We start from the raw sequence: 17,594 nt of genomic DNA, 5'->3' as shown, positions 1-17,594 counted from the left end.
CAATCTTGACTTTGACTTTCGAAACACGGGGTGTTACACATGTGTACTTATATATAAATAGAACAGTACACATGTGTACTCAGCATCGTACATATGTGTAATTAGCTACATAATACATACATAGAAACAAACAATACCTGTAAAGCATTTTATATTTAACAAATTACAAGTTCCATAAATGTTTTCCAAACCAAACAAAAAAACATATAATTACAAGTTCCAGTTTCATAAAAACAATAAACCCAACATAATCGAAAAAACAAAAAAAAAAAAAATCTTTTACAACTATTCGCCATGTTGTATGCTGAATCATCCTTTTCGACCAAGCAAACGAACATACGTGAATCATCCTTATCGACCTCATACGTGAATCATCCTTATCGACCTTCCATCTCCACTTTTCTCGTTAACGACATCTCCTATAATAGCAAAAAAAAAAAAAAAAAAAACCTCAGCAACGAATACTTTGCATAATTCACAAGTGTACATCAACATCCTTACACATTCGATGCACAAAAAAATCTGAGATATCACAAAAACAGACGCTATACACATGTGTACATCGCGTTAAAATCAGACTACACATGTGTACATCACATTAAAAACAGAGCAAAATCAGAATACACATGTGTACATCGCGTTAAAACCAGAGCTAAATCAGAATACACATGGTTTTAACGCGATGTACACATGTGTATTCTGATTTTGCTCTGTTTTTAATGTGATGTACACATGTGTATTCTGATTTTAACGCGATGTACACATATGTATTCTGATAGAGAATAAATACTTGGGTAGCCTGATAGAGAAAGAGAAATAAGATCGTGAATTTCAAACCGAATAAACAAGAAGGTGAAGTTACAATATGATATAGACACTTGCATTTTTGCTGTTCTTTTGCATGTTTTCATATGGGTATCCAACAATAAAGGCAGACAGAGACAGTTTTGATATCTGCGCACAAAAGACGCAAAAATAACAAATTTTAGGTGAAAAAAACAAATAGATGTTCGAAATCAAGAGCCATTAGGAATAAAGTAGAAGTTGGTAAACTAACCAGATGTTCGAAATCAAGAGCCATCAGACCGATATTGTTTTCTTCCTAACTAAAACGCTGCAGCATATAAAATGACCAATATTATCTCTAGCATACTGCAAGCAAGTATGAAGCATATACTAGAAAGTAGAGTGACATTATTACACTAGTTATATCATTAATAATTGTGCAATTGTAACAAGTTTAAACCTTAATGGTGAAGCAACTTTATTGTCGAAATCCGAAACCGCGAGGCCAACATATCTATCACGAAACCTCCAAACCAAGAAATCGCCCTCGATCCACAGCACACAGCTTTAGCAAGTCCTGGTACAAGTTGAGTGGCTTCACAAACTTCATCTATCAATCCATCATTCAGACATTAGTGCATTACATGAATTACTCCCGATACTCAATACTTAAAGTTTTAAACTCGGTAACTCACATTCCCTTGAAAAAGAGACTTAATTTGTTAAGATGTTAATTACCCAATGTAAGACAAGATACAAACTGTTTATATATACTTAAGTAGTACAAAAGATGCAAACTTTTCATACTTGAAATCCAGAAAATCATTTAAGAATCCATTTCCCAAATTCAGATTGCATTCCACTTTAAACGATTTTCTTGAAAATTCCATTTTCATAATTTTCATGAAGATTCTCAATACAAAACTGAGTCTCAAACTAGATGGGAACATTCTGTAAATCAAAATCCAATTGAAACATAAACACCAAAGTTTGAAAATTTAGGGGTGGGTTTGGGTCAAGTATTTCTACAAACAGTACATTAATGGCAGTTTCATCGCCTGAAAAACCCTAAATCAAATTCTTAAATCGAGAACTTCACCTATTTGTTTGATTCGGATCCAACGAACTTCACCTGTTTGTTCGATTCGGATCCTGATTTCGTCGTCCGACAGTTTGTTCTTCATCGAGATCCGACAATGAAACGGCGATTCAGTCATCCGGCAGTTGTTCTTCATCGAGATGGATTATTTTCATTAGAGGATTTTTTTTTATATAGTGTTTGTCTTTGAAACTGATACAGAGACTTTTAGGGGATTACAAATGACAAACGTATTGATTAGTTTCCATATGTTAAATATGAAAGTTTCATATTTTACCCTTTAGATTAAAATTTAAATTAAATTTATTATACCTTTAATTACAATTGTGCCATTGATCTAAGATCTAAGATCTATCATCTACAAAATCAAGGGTCCAGATAAGTTCACACAGTTCACTCTTGTGATTTTGTTCACGTTTGAACCTAATCCTATATATATATATATATATATATATATATATATATATATATATATATATATATATATATATATATATATATATATATATATATATATATATATATATATATAGTAAAATACAATATTTTTTAACGTACGATGGTACCATATGAATATGAAAATTTGACAAAGTGGAGTACGAAGAGCAATTGGTTTCTTCTACACGTTGACGGAGTTCTTCAAACAAGGGTTCTCTAATTGACTCGGCCACTCGTCTGTTATCGTATAAGTCCTTCCAAAAGTTGACCAGAGTCATCTTTTCTTCTTTGGTCAAAGGGTTTATTGCCTTTTTTTATAGATCTTTGTAGTGAATTATCAACTCAAAAGTACATATGTTACTTGAAATAAGAATTGAATTTATAGCTGGTAAAAACTAGTCGTAGTAAAAGCAGGTGTTAAAAAATTGGCCATTGCAAAAGTAGTCATATGAAAAATTAGTCATTGCAAAAGTAGCCGTTTGACAAAGAGTCGTCTTAAGAATCAAATATTCTTTTTTACTATTTTATTTGAATTAATTATTAAATAAAAATATAAGATAACGTAATAAAAAATAAAATAAATAAAACATAAATTATCTTGTTATGAATTTTATTTTTTAATATTAAATAAAAATAAATATTATAATTAAGTAAATAAATTACATAGATAGTAAATAGATTAACTAAAAGGAAAGTAGATAATGGGATGGATAATAAGGTAGTGGTTTGGAATAGTTTAGTGTTGTAAAAAAAGTGAGGTCCGAAATTATAGTGATTTGAAATAATGTGATATAATAAGACCGTGGGGTATGGGGCGAGGGTTTTGGCGTGGGTTGGGGGAAAACGCCCAAGCCACCACTCCGGGTAGGCTTGGGTTGGGGCGTGGCCCTTGGGGCTTGGATTTCAAGCCGGGCGTGGGGCGGTCTGGCCAAGCTGACATGGCGGGCTCTCAGTGGACAAACCAAAGTAACCGTTGGGCTAGCCGTTGGCCAACGGCTATCTTAAAAAAAAAATTCCACTATAAAACTCACATTTTTCTTCCATTTTTTACCACATTCAACCACATCTTCTATAATCATCTTCAATTCTCCTTCTACAAAACGAAAAAATGCATCCTCATAACCGTTCTTTTGACCCGAACCATCCGTATGCATTCCAAGAAAATAATCCTAGCCCACCACCCATTCATCCAATGCCTCGTCCATTTTTGATACACTCTTTTATGCCCCAAGAAGCGAGTTATGCATCGTATCTTGGGAATTGTTTGTTTACTAACTTCCCACACGATGGTCCTTCCGCAACGATGGTCCTTCCGCATCGAAACCCATAAAAAAGAGAAGCCATAAGAAAAAAACTGAGGCGGATAAAGCACTTGAAACCGCTAAGAGAAAACAACTAAAATGGACCGTTCCTGAAGAAGTTGCATTGGCGAGAGGTTGGTTTCAACAATCTCAACGTGCAACTTTAGGTATTCTTAATAAACTTTGTTTATATTAATGGTTTTTTTATATAACTTTGTAATATATTAAATTTTGTTTTTATAAAAGTAGGAAATTCTCAACATCGAACCCATTTGTGGCAAGGGGTTAGTACAATATTCCATAAAGAATTGGAAAGAGAGGTTTATCATGAAAACGATAGCTTATCCTCAAAGTGGAGCGAGATAAGCAGCCAACTTACAAAATATAGTGGGTTTTTAAATAAAGCAAAACAAAACCCAAAAAGTGGTGAAACCGAAGCCGACATTGTGATGAATGCATTGGTTCAATTCAAATCAAATGTAGGGACCGACTTCCGTTTCATGCATTGTTGGGAGATTTGTAAGTTCCATCCAAAGTGGGCGAATATCCCCAGTGGTAGCGAAAGTAACACGTCTTCCAAAAGGTCAATGGCCTCGTCCCAAGCCCAATCTGATGCACGAGATCAAGAGTTTGAGGACCTTTTGGATGATTCGCCAAGCCCAAACCGGCCTGAGTATGGAAGAGATGCCGCAAAAAGGCATGCTCAAAAATCAAGATCTGGTACGGCATCGCCTTCAGCTGGGAGTTCGGGCTTGCGTAGGGGAATATACAGCGACCAGTTGGATGACATTTCATCCAAGTTAGATACATTCAACGTCTTCCAACAACAAAGGGCCGAACAACAAAGGAACAAAGAAGCTAGAGATGCCCTGAGACAAAGACGTGATGATTTGAAAATTCTATCCCAGCCGATTGATCACCTATAGGGTGGCGAGTTACAACTAGTCTTGGAGATGAGAGAAGAGATAAAAAACAAACTACAAGAAAATGAACCTAATGCAACCCTGTTAAAAAGTTGCATTAGGCCTTGAAAAAGTTGGATCAGACCTAATGCAACCTTTTATCAAAAGCTGCATTAGGTGAAGTTGCATTAGATCTAATGCAAACTTTTTCTTAGCTAATGCAACCATTTTAAAAAGGGTTGCATATACTATTCAAATGCAACCTTTTTGTTATGCAACCTTTTTACATGCTATTGCAACTTTTTTACCTTTAAATGCAACTTTTCCAACAGTCAAATGCAACCCTTGTTATCTCAAATGCAACCTCCATTACACTAAAATGCAACTTTTTTTTACGTCAAATGCAACATTTTTTTAAGATTTAGTAACAACAAATGTAACCTTTTTATTGTCAAATGCAACTCTATAGAATTGTCTTTTGAAGTATAAAAATTTCTATTAATATACAATAGTATCTTAATTACACAAACACAATGATAACATAAATATAATAAATAATCTTTTATCGTAATACCTCTAGACTCATAATAACAATTAATCAAAATAACAATGATAAAATGTAACGGAAACCTCTACTCATCTCTAAGAACTTCAAGAACTCTAATAGAAAGTTTTTCAATGATACTTTGCATCGTAGTTTCAAAGTTTGCTCATTGGTTGTCAAAATCTTTCTATATAGCTTCTGGCTTTGCTTTTTTTTTTTTTGATGGTTTTCTTGAATTTCAAGCAACTGTGTCTTTTTAACTTCAAGGCTGGCTTTGAATTATTGCTTAAGCCCGAAATCATGTATCATGTATGGTTCCTCACCATCTCCCATTTTGTTCATCATTTTTAAAGTAACACCTCTTCCATAAAGTCAAATGTAGCCATCATGCTCCTTGTTCATTACAAGGATAAAAGGATCAACCAAATCACTTCATCTTCTTCTAAAGATTTGTAGTTCTTCATATGTTCCTTCAAAAAGGGAATGAAATTAAAAAAAAAAAAAAAGAAACCAATTAACCAAAAATACAAGTTGCTTGTTGAAAAACAATAGCCAATACACTAACAGAAAGAACATAACAAAAACCATATATTATATGTGCAGTTTGTTATCATACCGCAATTGCAAAATGAATGTCTTCATAACCAAATGATTTGAGCCATAGAGCAGGCAACTAACTTTTAAACGTCAACAAATACATGATTCTTCAAACAAACTTTTCAAAAAGAAAAACTAGAAAGAACTTACAATTTACGTTGCAGTGTCATCATATTTATCAATGATAACCAATCAGTTTCAATTAAGTCGACTTTGGTTAATCAATGACAACCCTTGGTATCTCGCTCAACTAAAGAAAACCTACAACCACAAAGAAAAATCTACTGAATATTTATGTACAGCTCTTATTGTGTTCCTAATAAAGAATTCACAGTTGAGCTTCCCATAACGACCTTAATTAAGTCTTTTATCTATCGATTGAAATTAACATGTAATCCATCTCACACGACACATACTACTTAATGCATTTTCTTTATATTAAGTTTTATGAAATCAAGATTAAGTAAGTTCATTGATGCAAACAAAGTAGCATGTGATGATGGTTGTACAACAGAGAAAGGAAAAAGAAACGCATATACATGCTTATTAAAACATAAACAATTTCCCAACAAACTCAAACAAAAGAATTTATTGGTGCAACCCGAATGTAGTTAGAACAAGTTTGTTTTGTTATCATCATAAATCACCATTATTATGTATTATTTATATTATTATTATAATATTATTATTACTTTACATCAGTAAACATATATTAAAGATCTTAAACTAACAACAGTATAATATTCTTACTACTTTACATCAGTATACCAATCTAGTGACCACAAATTTCCCATGTTATTTTAATCCATAAGAAAAACCTTGTTTAAACCAAAAAGGGATTGGTTACTTACATCATCTCTATTCAGCAAGCCAAGGAATTTGTTGCGAGAAGAAATCTCTTTATTTTTGTCAACGACCTCGGGGCCCTTCAAAAAAGAAATATCAGTAAAAGAATTTAAATCCATGCCAAGATCAAGTGAGAGATGAAAAAAATCCATACCCTGATCAAACTTGGAAATTCTTCTAAGTGGGCCTCTCCATGCTACCTTCCTTCCTAGTTCACCTATCATATAATCCATAGCACTTGTTACAACTTATAATTTCCAAACAAAACAAGTTACCACATTATTAAATACTAAGAATTGAAAATTGAAAAAACCAAAAAGTTGTTAAGTTATGATCTTCAATATGGGCAGATAAATGATGAATGGACGCACTAGCTTTTAAAACTTGGTGAATGGCAAGTGTTATAATGTCTATTAATTATAAACCCTAAATTCCATTTAGAGAATGAGCATACCGCTTTAGTTTTAAGCGTTCTACGATGCCAGAACTGCAGGCACCCAACCGCCTTCTTCAAGTAATCAACTACACACCGGTGGGGGCAGCGACTACCAAATAATGTGCTAGTGACGGTCTAGCAAAGAAAGGGCGGCAACGAGAAGCAGAGAGGACTGAAGAGAAGGGGCACTCAGGCACCAAAAGAAGTAATTCATTTTGCTAAATAAAATGTAACTTGTCATAGCATCCATGTCTTCATTCTCCTCATCCTTGTTAGCCACATCTTGTCATCTAAAATAAAATACAATCAATAAATAGGAATAACAAAAGTACTGAAACAACAAGCAAAGGTACAGTTAAATCACTAAACTTACATACCTTGAGATCTTGTGATCTTATAATACCCCCTTCGTTCTCATAAACTTACGCTGAGGCCTGGCCTTAGTGCACCTCGCGCCTCAAGCGTGCTTTTAAAACCCAGAGATCAACAAAGATAAAAAAAATGGACACATTAATTTCTTGTATAAACATCAACTGTTAAGATAAAAAAAAAAAATAACTAATACTCTTGTATTTTCATGCTAAGGGGCATTTAGACATTAACTTGTGGCACAAATTAAAAACGTTGACAAATTGAGTATATCATTTGGTGAATACTGGAGAAAAGAAGACAATTAGTAAGAAGGAACCACATGGCAAATAAACTTTAGACATGAGAATGTACAATGTGTTGCTAGTTATAACTAAGAGCAGTACTAGCTCGTGCAACTCTTGCAGACATACATGCATCAACCTTCAGAATTAGTATGAACGAAATGGAAACGTGTCAAATAAACCAAACTATCCTTAAGACGCAGATGCTAAAGTACCTAGGTTTTGATTTGGTGACAAAAAAAAATTTAATATAACATAGCAATTGACTAACTAGGTAAACACTCAAGAATCAATATCTATCACCACCAATGCTTAAACATGAAAATTACCCAGGTGATAACTGATAACTCATCAATATACATCACCACCAATGATTAAAACATGATTAAGTGATAAAGAATATCAATGTAACATAGTATTAGACTAAGTGGCTGAACACTCAAGAATCAATATCCATCGCCATCATATTACACACAAATTAACTTAGAATTAAGCAACGTGATGGTATTGTGAGAAAAATTAAAACGCAGATTCAACATGATGTTATTTTTCAAGATTTAATTGAATCGGCATTTAAATCAATTAAACAAAAGATAAATAATGAGACAAATAGTTACATTAATTCAAATAAACACAACATCACATATATCTAATAAACCGAACATATACATATTCTTTTTAACTGACAACGAATTGAAGGGGGGTTGAAGCATCGGTTGAACCACTCACAATAGGAGATTGAACAACTTTTGGTGGTTGAACCACTCGCTTATGGTTGAATTGGGTTGTGTCGTTTGAGAGTGGAGAGGGAAACTAACCCGAATAACCCAAAACTGACTAACCCAAACTTTAAATGGGTCGGTTACCGGGTCAATTTTTCCTAGACAAAAACCCGAACAACCCGACCCGAAAAACCCAAAACCCGAAGAAAAAACTAGATGAACACCCCTACTTGTATCCATACATAAGTACAAGTTAACTTACTGTTTTTGGCGAAAGATGGTGGTTGTTCGATATAATGTATGTATTTGTTGAGATAAATGAAATACATAATGGGTATCTATTAAATATAACTTAATCGACTTCTACACAAATAAATAAGATGTTTTAATATACAGCCCGAATCGACCTGTTTACAAGTGTATAGGCTGAGTTAAAATACAACACAAATCGACTTGTTTATAAGTAAATAGGCTGAGTTAAACTAATACCCAAATCAATCGGTATGCAAGTAGAAGGCTGATTTAATAATTAATACATAACCCAAACTAACCCATTTACAAGTAGGTAGGTTGATCTATTATATGATCCAAATAACCTGTTTAAAAATATAATCCAAATCGACCCATTTCCTTTAAAGATTGTTAATGATTTACCTCTACGACTAATCTTTCACACATTTAGTTGTAGGCGTTATATCATATTGACTAAGAGTTAATAAAACTGCTACTAAAAAGCAAACACCAAACAACAACAAGGCACAGAACAAAATAGACTTAATCTAGTAATAAACATCACAGTTATTGTAATCAACACAGTATGATGTTGCACTGCCCATATAAAAAGTGATACAATTTACATGATCCTTCAAAAGATCCTAAAGTCTTGATATCACTGAAGTCAAGTAAAATTCCAGAAATTTACATGGAATTACATCATAAAAAACATAGTTAGAACTAAAAATTAAAATGATGCTTAACAATCTGGTATACTAATGTATATATGTTGTGCTTATTAAGTAATTGAAAGGTAAAACAAGGATGCATAGCAATACCTAGGATTGTAAGCCATGCTATCAAAGCCAACTGTATCGAGAATCACACATATATCCATTATATGCGCATACCGCAAGCGGGGCGTAATTTACACTTTAGTAACACAAAGTAACAAGACGCCAATTTAGGCAAGCTGCTAAAAGTAGTTGTAAATAGCGAGTGTAGCGCCCGCTATAGCGAATAGCGTATTAGGGTCGGTTGCCACTAGGTCGAAGCCTCCACAAATCCCAACAATTGGAATGCATTTGTTTGTTTTGGCTATGTTTATGTTTAGGGCAAATTTCATTCAAGAAATTCTGCTATTGCTATGGCCTATACATATTGTGATAATTTCTAGTTTCTAACATACATGATCAAACAGGATGAACTCATAACCATCAAGCAGTTATTTTCAATCCAAATACAAATTATGGTTCCATAACATTACATAATCAAACACTATTAATCACATAGAATAGGAGAAACATACTCGATCGCCGATATTGCACTGATTTGTTTCGTCGTGTGCCATGAATATGGATGTGCGTTTGAAGTATCGATTGTAGAGCTTGTTATGGAAGAGCCTATCGACGGCCACCACCACCGATTTCTACATTTTGTTCGATACTACCATTAAACATTAGGAATTTTTTTTAATGTAATTTTCTTTAATTAAAAATATTAAAAAAAATTAAATTTGTTGTTTAACAAACAGCCCACCGGTACACCAAACCCACGCCCCAAACCCCCGCCCCACCATACCCTGTTTAAATATGGGTCGCCCTATGTCTGCCCCACCAAACCACTTGTCAACAAATGCCCCAACCCAATCTCAACCCAAACCCCACCATACCCCACGGTGTAATTAAATTAGTCTAAATTTGAACCACCCTTTAAAGTTGTAGTTCCTGTAATACATCCTTTTCTATATGAAATAAAATAATGATAATCACGAAAAACATTTCTTACATAAATATAAATAAACAATAAGAAGGTTAAAATAGAATGGTTGTGTCGTGTGAAATAAAATAAACATGGAAAAAGTCAATGGTGAATTGGATATATTAATTTGTAGCATTACACATGGTCTTTTGTTGCGTTTTGTGGCTCTCCTGCCTGTATAAATACACTTGTCTCCACTGCATCAAACTCATCAAAACATGAAAAAATCTCAACTTGTGTTCTTTTTGCTTCCAACTCTTTGTTTCTATGTTTTATTGGGAGCCTCATCTCCCATTGATCCTGATGATTCTGAAGATTTCATAAGCTGCCTCCAATCCAAAACCAACAATGCCACCTCCATCTCTCAACTCATTTTCACTCCCCTCAACTCTTCTTTCCAGTCCATTTGGCAAGCTAGAGTAAACAATCTTAGGTTCATCAAACCCTCCACCCCTAGACCGTCCGTCATCGTGACTCCCATCGACGAAATGCAGATCCAAGCCTCTCTTTTCTGCACCAAGAAACATGGATATGAGATCAGGATCAGGTCAGGAGGACATGATTTCGAAGCCGTCTCATCTTCTGCTGTAGTTCCCTTTGTCATGCTTGATCTTGTCAACATGAAGTCTATAGATGTGGATGTTGGAAACAAGACTGCATGGGTCCAGGCTGGTGCACTGCTTGGTGAAGTCTACTACAGAATTTCTCAAAAAACCAACACCTTGTACTTCCCAGCTGGTGTTTGTCCCACGGTGGGTGTGGGCGGGTACATCACCGGCGGTGGGTATGGAAACCTAGTGAGGAAATATGGGACAGCTGCGGATAATGTTTTGGATGTTCTGTTCATGGATGTCAATGGAAATATTTTGGATAGGAAGTCGATGGGTGAAGATTTGTTTTGGGCGCTTCGCGGTGGTGGTGCTTCCAGCTTTGGAATAGTTCTTGCATGGAAGCTGAGGTTGGTTCCAGTGCCGGAGATTGTGACTGTTTTTGGAGTGAATATAACACTTGAAGAAAATGGGACAGATATTTTTTATAAATATCAATATGTAGCACCAAGGATGGATCCGGATTTGCTTATAAGAGTTCAGCTATCAAGTGAATTTATAGGCAACACCACAAAGAAAACGATACGAATGTTGTTTCAAGGACTTTATCTTGGCAAAATCGACACACTGCTTACATTGCTAGACAAACACTTCCCTGAGCTCAAGGTGAAGCAAGAGAATTGCGAAGAAATGAGCATGGTCCAGTCAAGCCTTGTATTAGCAGATCAGGGATTCACAAGCTCGACCCCAACCGAAACTATAGCTAACAAATCTGCCATCCGGAGGCTGTGGAACTACAAAGTTAAACTAGACTATGTCAGGACTCCTATCCCTAAAAAGGGGCTCAGAAAGATCTGGAGAAAGATGTTTGAAAACGACCGATCAGAGTTGTTGATTGCATACACTTTTGGAGGGAAGATGGAGGAGTACTCGGATACAGCAATTCCGTATCCTCATAGAGCTGGGGTTTTGTATCAGCTGTTTAAGGGTGTGTTTTTTCTTGATCAAACTTCAGACACGACCCCAGCATCACTCAAACGGATAGAGTGGCTGCGAAGGTTTGATAAGTTTTTGAAGCCGTACGTATCAAAGAACCCGAGGGAGGCGTATGTGAACTACATTGATCTTGATTTGGGTGTTGGAAGTGAGACTTATGAGGAAGCAAGCGTTTGGGGCGAGAGGTATTGGAAGAGGGAAAATTTTAAAAAGTTGATTCGAATCAAGGCTAAAGTGGACCCGGAGAATTTCTTTAGGCACCCACAAAGCATACCAGTTTTCGACTAAGCGCCTGTTCTGATTAGTCGAAGACATGTTCAAAGCATGTAAAATAATATGACGGTTTTTTTAGTAAATTTGCAATGAATAAGTGTGTGTGTGTGTGGAAGTTTAATTGTTTATTCTGCCAGTTCTTGTCCTTGAAAATTTTATCATTGTTTTGATTGATTATATGAATGTATTATGAAAACCACATGTAAACCATTTTTTAGTTTGTTTTCGGTACTTTGGTTTTTCTCGTCTTTAATTATTCTTGTTTGGAAGGAAAAATAATTATTATTGTTGAGAAACGTGTGATCCAAATAAACACCACATTAACCAAGTAAAAAAACGTACAGATTAACAAAGAACATGTTGTGACACCCCGTTAAAACACGCTAGCTTGGCAGTGGCTGCTTCAACTTTCGGGACGAAAGTTCTTAAAACTTGGGGATAATGTGACACTCGAGGTTTTTCCGAACGAACACCTTGTAATATTTTGTGTATATAAATATTATTAAATGAAAACGTGATCTATATTTGCTTAATGTGTGTTGAATGTACGTATTATATATATAAATGTATGTGAGTCGAGACCATGACTCGCAACCGGGCGGTTGCGAGTGGGCCACTCGGTTTCGAGTGGGCCGTTGAGCCGTAACCGGCTTGGGCCGAAACCCCAAGCCCAAACCGAAACACCCCTTGGTATATATACCCCATCTTTCCCCACTTTCCCTCATTTCATACACAACACACAAACACACTTCTACTATTTTTCTCTCAACTAGAAACCCTCAACAACACACCCCAATCCCTTTCAATTTTCGGTTCAAGCAAGGATCCCGGACAAGGACTCGGTCAAGACCACTAACTCGGACACTCCATCTTCTCGGTTCTTTTCCTTGTTTACGGCTTCTTCTTCTCAAACCGGTTAGTGTTCTATTTTGTGTGTAGAAATTATGTGTGATAAATGAACTAGAAATGTTTGGTTAGAAACAAGATGCATGATTCTTAGGTTGGTTCGTAAAGCTTGACAATATGTGGTAACATGTTTAAAAATGGTTAGAAAATGGTAGTCTAAGAGTATTCATGGCTAACCAATCTATGCTTCATTGTCCTTGCAAAATGATGTTGTTAAATATGAGATTTCGGCTACAAACATGTGTGTTTCTTGTTCTTGCATGATGATCTTGCTAGAAATATGTGATTTTCGGTTCATAAATGTGTGTTTATGTTGGCATGAAAACCCTAGAAAATGATGAACATAAGATGAACTTGTTTGAATATGACTTGAAGATGTAAAAATGGCAAAGTTTGATCTATTTTCATTGCTGGTCAGTTTAGGAAAAGTGTTAGTGAAACCTTATTGGTTGTTTCCTAATCTGGGTCTGAATACATGGTACAATTTCGGACTGTTGCATCTGCATCATCACGTGTACGTGAAAGGGACAGCTTACGACTCGCAACCGCGTCGTTGCGACTCGCAACCAAGGCAAGACAACTCGAGACCACGTAGTTGCGACTCGCAACCACAGCATGACTACTCGAAACCACGAGATTGCGACTCGAAATCACGCCGTTGCGACTCGCAACCAAAACATGATGACTCGAGACCACGGTTACGACTCGTAACCACAGCGTGACAAGCCGAGACCACCTGGTTGCGACTCGAGACCAGCTGGTTGCGAGTGGGCTGTCCATTCTGGTTATTGGGCCATTCTGTGTTAACTTGGGCTATCTGTTAAATGAACTATGTGTTGCTGTTGACTGCTTAATTATTTAGGCCGGCCCATTAACCCACTGTTTACTTATATGCTTGATACATGTTAGTTCTGTGTAAGTTTTACGTGAATACTTGTATACCGAACCTGACCTATACCGGTAACCATGTTAGGACGTGGTGACCAACGTGATTGACAAGTAACCTAAACCTACCGAGCAACCCAAGGTGAGTTCACAACTTAAAAGCATGCGTCCCGGTGGTTTGGGACACGAGACTAAAACAACCCTGTCCCCTGGTAAAAGGGGATACCATTTACATACCTTCCCTAGTTATGGGAACAAAACTTACTTTTCCTTCCCTGGTATTGGGAAACCTGTTGGACAATCCTATCCCCTGGTAAAAGGGGATACCATTTACATACTTTCCCTGGTTATTGGGAACACAACTTACTTTTCCTTCCCGGGTATTGGGAAACCTTTTGGTTAATTACTGTTTATACGGATTGCAACTAACGGCACTAAACGAAACTCTATCACTCAAGTCCCTACTACAAATACCGATTAGTCGCCGGGTTAGGCGAGCGGGTTATTAGTTGATAGCGCTATTTAGGTGTTTACCAGCCTCACACCGTGCCCTGGTTTGGGACGGGCGTGAACTAATAGACTCAGAAATCCGTCAATGATGATAGAACATTGACATCGGGGCATCCTGCGGATACGCAACGGTTACCTAGTGTTCGGTATTGGAAAAACAGTTTAGTCGCTAACTTTTGGGGTAGCTCCCCAGGGCATGTATAAACGGATAAATTAACCGGTGAAACAAGTTTTTGGTAATTAAAACTGGACAACTAGTGAACTCACTCAGCATTATTGTTGACTCCTTACTGCATGCTTTGCAGGTAACCAATGATTCAGGAGCTGCTACTTGGGGAAGTGTAGTGTTCGTCAAACCCGTGTGTTGGGATAACTGTTTTGATCAATGAACTGTCTTTAAAACTATTTTGGTTTATGCTTCCGCTGTTTTGTTAAACTAATTACCGAATCTAAACTCTAATGTTGTTAATTACTTCGGATTTTAAATATTTCTTCTATTAATTAAATGCTCAGTATAATTGGTGGCTGGATCCTGGTCAGTCACGCCCTCGAAGCGGGTGTTATCCGCAGGTGGATTTTGGGGGTGTGACAGATTGGTATCAGAGCCATTGGTTATAGTGAACTTGGTTTTAAAAAGGGGTAAATCTTTTTGGAGAAAACCAGACTATAACCCGTGACTCGTGACGACACTACACTCCAAGTGCAAGGCTCAACACCTTTGACCTCATAGCTCGGACCAGTGTTTACTTGTTTGCTTACTTTATGTTTCCTGTTTCGCTATACGTACTAGTATGCCTAACTAGTGAAAGCCCACATACGATATTGCATGTGATTGCACGTTAGCACACCAACATGAATTTATGTACACTTTCTCGTATCATGTGATTGATAGGGTGGTAATTCCCTAAACATCCATGACTTACACTACTTGATACTCTTTGAAATCTACTCGAGTGTGGGGAACCATTTGACATGAGTTAAGAGGAGCTGAGATGAACATGCAAATCACAATATTATTGTGGGTGCACACATAATAATATAGTGGGGTGGATGTGAGTCCCAGTGAGGCTTAACAAGTGAAAAAGGGGTTCCGTTTCGTTATCTGTATGATGAGAGACACAACAGTTCATAGGAGCCGTAGCAATGATTGCCTCCTACTCGAACACGATCTTTTCACTTCTCCCTGCACCCCTTTCGAACCTCGATGCTATCGAGTAGTACCTGAACACCCATATGAACGCCTAGCAAACTGTGTAGAACATTAGGTGCCTGTACGAACATCCCCGGGATGGGTGTTGAAACGACAACGATTGGTCTATATCCTTCTCACCTTTCTTCGCTTACTGGAACTTAACGTGTTGACGTCTTAAATCCCGAAGTGCGATCACTTCTGCAACACTATCTCAACATACCGTGTATTACTCAGTCAAGAGGGTAGACGTAGTACCTTACTGGCTTCAGCATTTGAACGACCCTAGTCACCGACAACGAGCATCAGCGAATTGACTCCAATCGAACCCTTAACCCTAGTCAGCGGCTCATAGGAGCCAGCTCTTACGAATCAGTCGGGCCATAAGCGATGACAATTGACAATGGTGCGGAAATGCGTAACGGCCAGCTCAATAAGTACACCTTGGGACGCGGCACGGAAACGTGACAAGGTGGACTTGTCAGTGAAGGATCGTAGCGCACCATTTCAAGCAACGACATCAGAAACAACAGTCGCGACAACATCAAGGTCAACAACCAGGGAATGATGATAGTAATGGAAATCCTCGCAACCGTAACAACAACATTGGAAATGATGCTCGTGGAAGGGCATTTAGGATTGGCGCCGGCGACGCCAGGCATAGTAGCAACATGGTAGCTGGTATGGGTAGTTGTTTGCTTCATCTCTGTTCTGCTTGACCCTGATACTTCTTGAAACTGAACCAGATGTGGAATCGACTGATGGCAAGTCAAATAGAATCTCAAGAGTTCGTCAGGATGTAAACACGACCTTGTGGGACGAGTGTCCGATGTCGACCTTCCTTCTACCACACTCGATGGTTACAACGCAGTAGTTAGTGTGAATTGGTTACCCAGGAATCACGCGAATATACCCAGTGAGGAGAAAACTTTGTGTGGAGAATCGGCATTTGTTCTAAAGCGTCAGAGTAGTTCAATAGTTAGCGCCATTTCAGCTGTGAAGGCCAGAAGCGTCTACAGAGGGATTACTCCGCTGTGTTAGCAACCGCTACGGATGTTAAGGCTAAGGAAAAGTGGATCGAGGATCCACCAGTTGTTCGTTGTTTCTCTCGGCGTGCTATCCGAGGAACATTCAGTTTTTCTTCCGAAAATTTGTTAGGCGGAATCTCAGTTTGATCTCACGTCTGAGGCAGCCCTGATTACTTGTACTTTTTACCATTTTGCGCCAGGAAGGTCGCAAGGCCTATCAAAGCAACTATAGGAACCGTTGGACAGGAGTTTTGTAGGGTCTAGTTCTTCGCTTTGGGAGAGCCCCACTTATCCTAGGGAAGATGGGCCTTTTCGTGTGTATACTGACTATTAAGAACTCATCAAGGTGACAGCCCATAACCGTTTGTCTCGATCCTGTATTGACAACCTGTTGACCAGCTACATGGGTCATGCTCCTACGCGAAGATTGAGTAGCGAACTAACTAACATCAGATGGAAGTCCAAAGGGAGGATGTTCCTAAAACGGCATAGTGAACGCAATAAGGCCATTTCCTGGAGACACCGGATGAATTATTCCATGACCTTTTGGGGTGAACAACCCACCAGCTGCTTTATGGATCACACTGCAACTGTGTTTATCTAGTACGTTTTGAATCACTTCTAGGAGAAAGGGGCACCTTGAACAACACTTGTATTCCATTATAGAGCTTCTAGGGGAGGAGCGTCTACGTGCGAAGTCTACCTAAGTATGACTTCAGGATTCGGGAAGTACACATTTTCTTTTTATCAAACAACGAAGTGGGAATACACATGGATCTCGCTAAGATCCATTTTGTTAGGAACTGATCAACATCAAAGATCCCTTCGAGGATACAGGAGTTTCTTGGTCCCACTAGATACTATCGCAGCTTAATCACAAGATTTTCGAAGGTCGCACAGCTTAAGTCTCGTTGGCACAGCAGGGTGTTGTGTTCGTGAAAGACCAAAACAGGAGGACGTC

At 37.5% G+C, this 17,594-nt stretch overlaps 1 protein-coding gene and 2 long non-coding RNA genes across 3 annotated transcripts; 1 reads left to right on the top strand and 2 right to left on the bottom strand.

The window, feature by feature from the left end:
* Positions 1–822: 822 nt before the first annotated feature.
* Positions 823–1,321, bottom strand: LOC110938659. The gene is made up of 3 exons (XR_002591565.2): positions 1,247–1,321; positions 1,058–1,114; positions 823–954 (listed from the first exon to the last, which is right to left on the bottom strand). It is a non-coding gene; the product is annotated as an uncharacterized LOC110938659 (long non-coding RNA).
* Positions 1,322–5,278: 3,957 nt separating this feature from the next.
* On the bottom strand, positions 5,279–7,209 carry LOC110938658. Its single transcript, XR_002591564.2, has 6 exons — positions 6,968–7,209; positions 6,668–6,730; positions 6,519–6,593; positions 5,818–5,928; positions 5,687–5,706; positions 5,279–5,540 (listed from the first exon to the last, which is right to left on the bottom strand). It is a non-coding gene; the product is annotated as an uncharacterized LOC110938658 (long non-coding RNA).
* Positions 7,210–10,516: 3,307 nt separating this feature from the next.
* On the top strand, positions 10,517–12,322 carry LOC110942857 (tetrahydrocannabinolic acid synthase). Its single transcript, XM_022184618.2, has one exon. The coding sequence runs from the start codon at positions 10,517–10,519 to the stop codon at positions 12,128–12,130; it is 1,614 nt and encodes a 537-aa protein (XP_022040310.1). The 3' UTR covers positions 12,131–12,322.
* Positions 12,323–17,594: the final 5,272 nt, after the last annotated feature.

The sequence above is a fragment of the Helianthus annuus genome, chromosome 6 (genome assembly GCF_002127325.2).
Source record: "Helianthus annuus cultivar XRQ/B chromosome 6, HanXRQr2.0-SUNRISE, whole genome shotgun sequence".
In the NCBI taxonomy this organism is placed as follows: domain Eukaryota; kingdom Viridiplantae; phylum Streptophyta; class Magnoliopsida; order Asterales; family Asteraceae; genus Helianthus; species Helianthus annuus.
This window is presented reverse-complemented; position numbering and strand designations above follow the sequence as displayed.

Coding starts and splice junctions, on each gene's coding strand:
- LOC110942857 (XM_022184618.2), top strand. CDS start 10,517: ATGAAAAAATCTCAACTTGTGTTCTTTTTGCTTCCAACTCTTTGTTTC.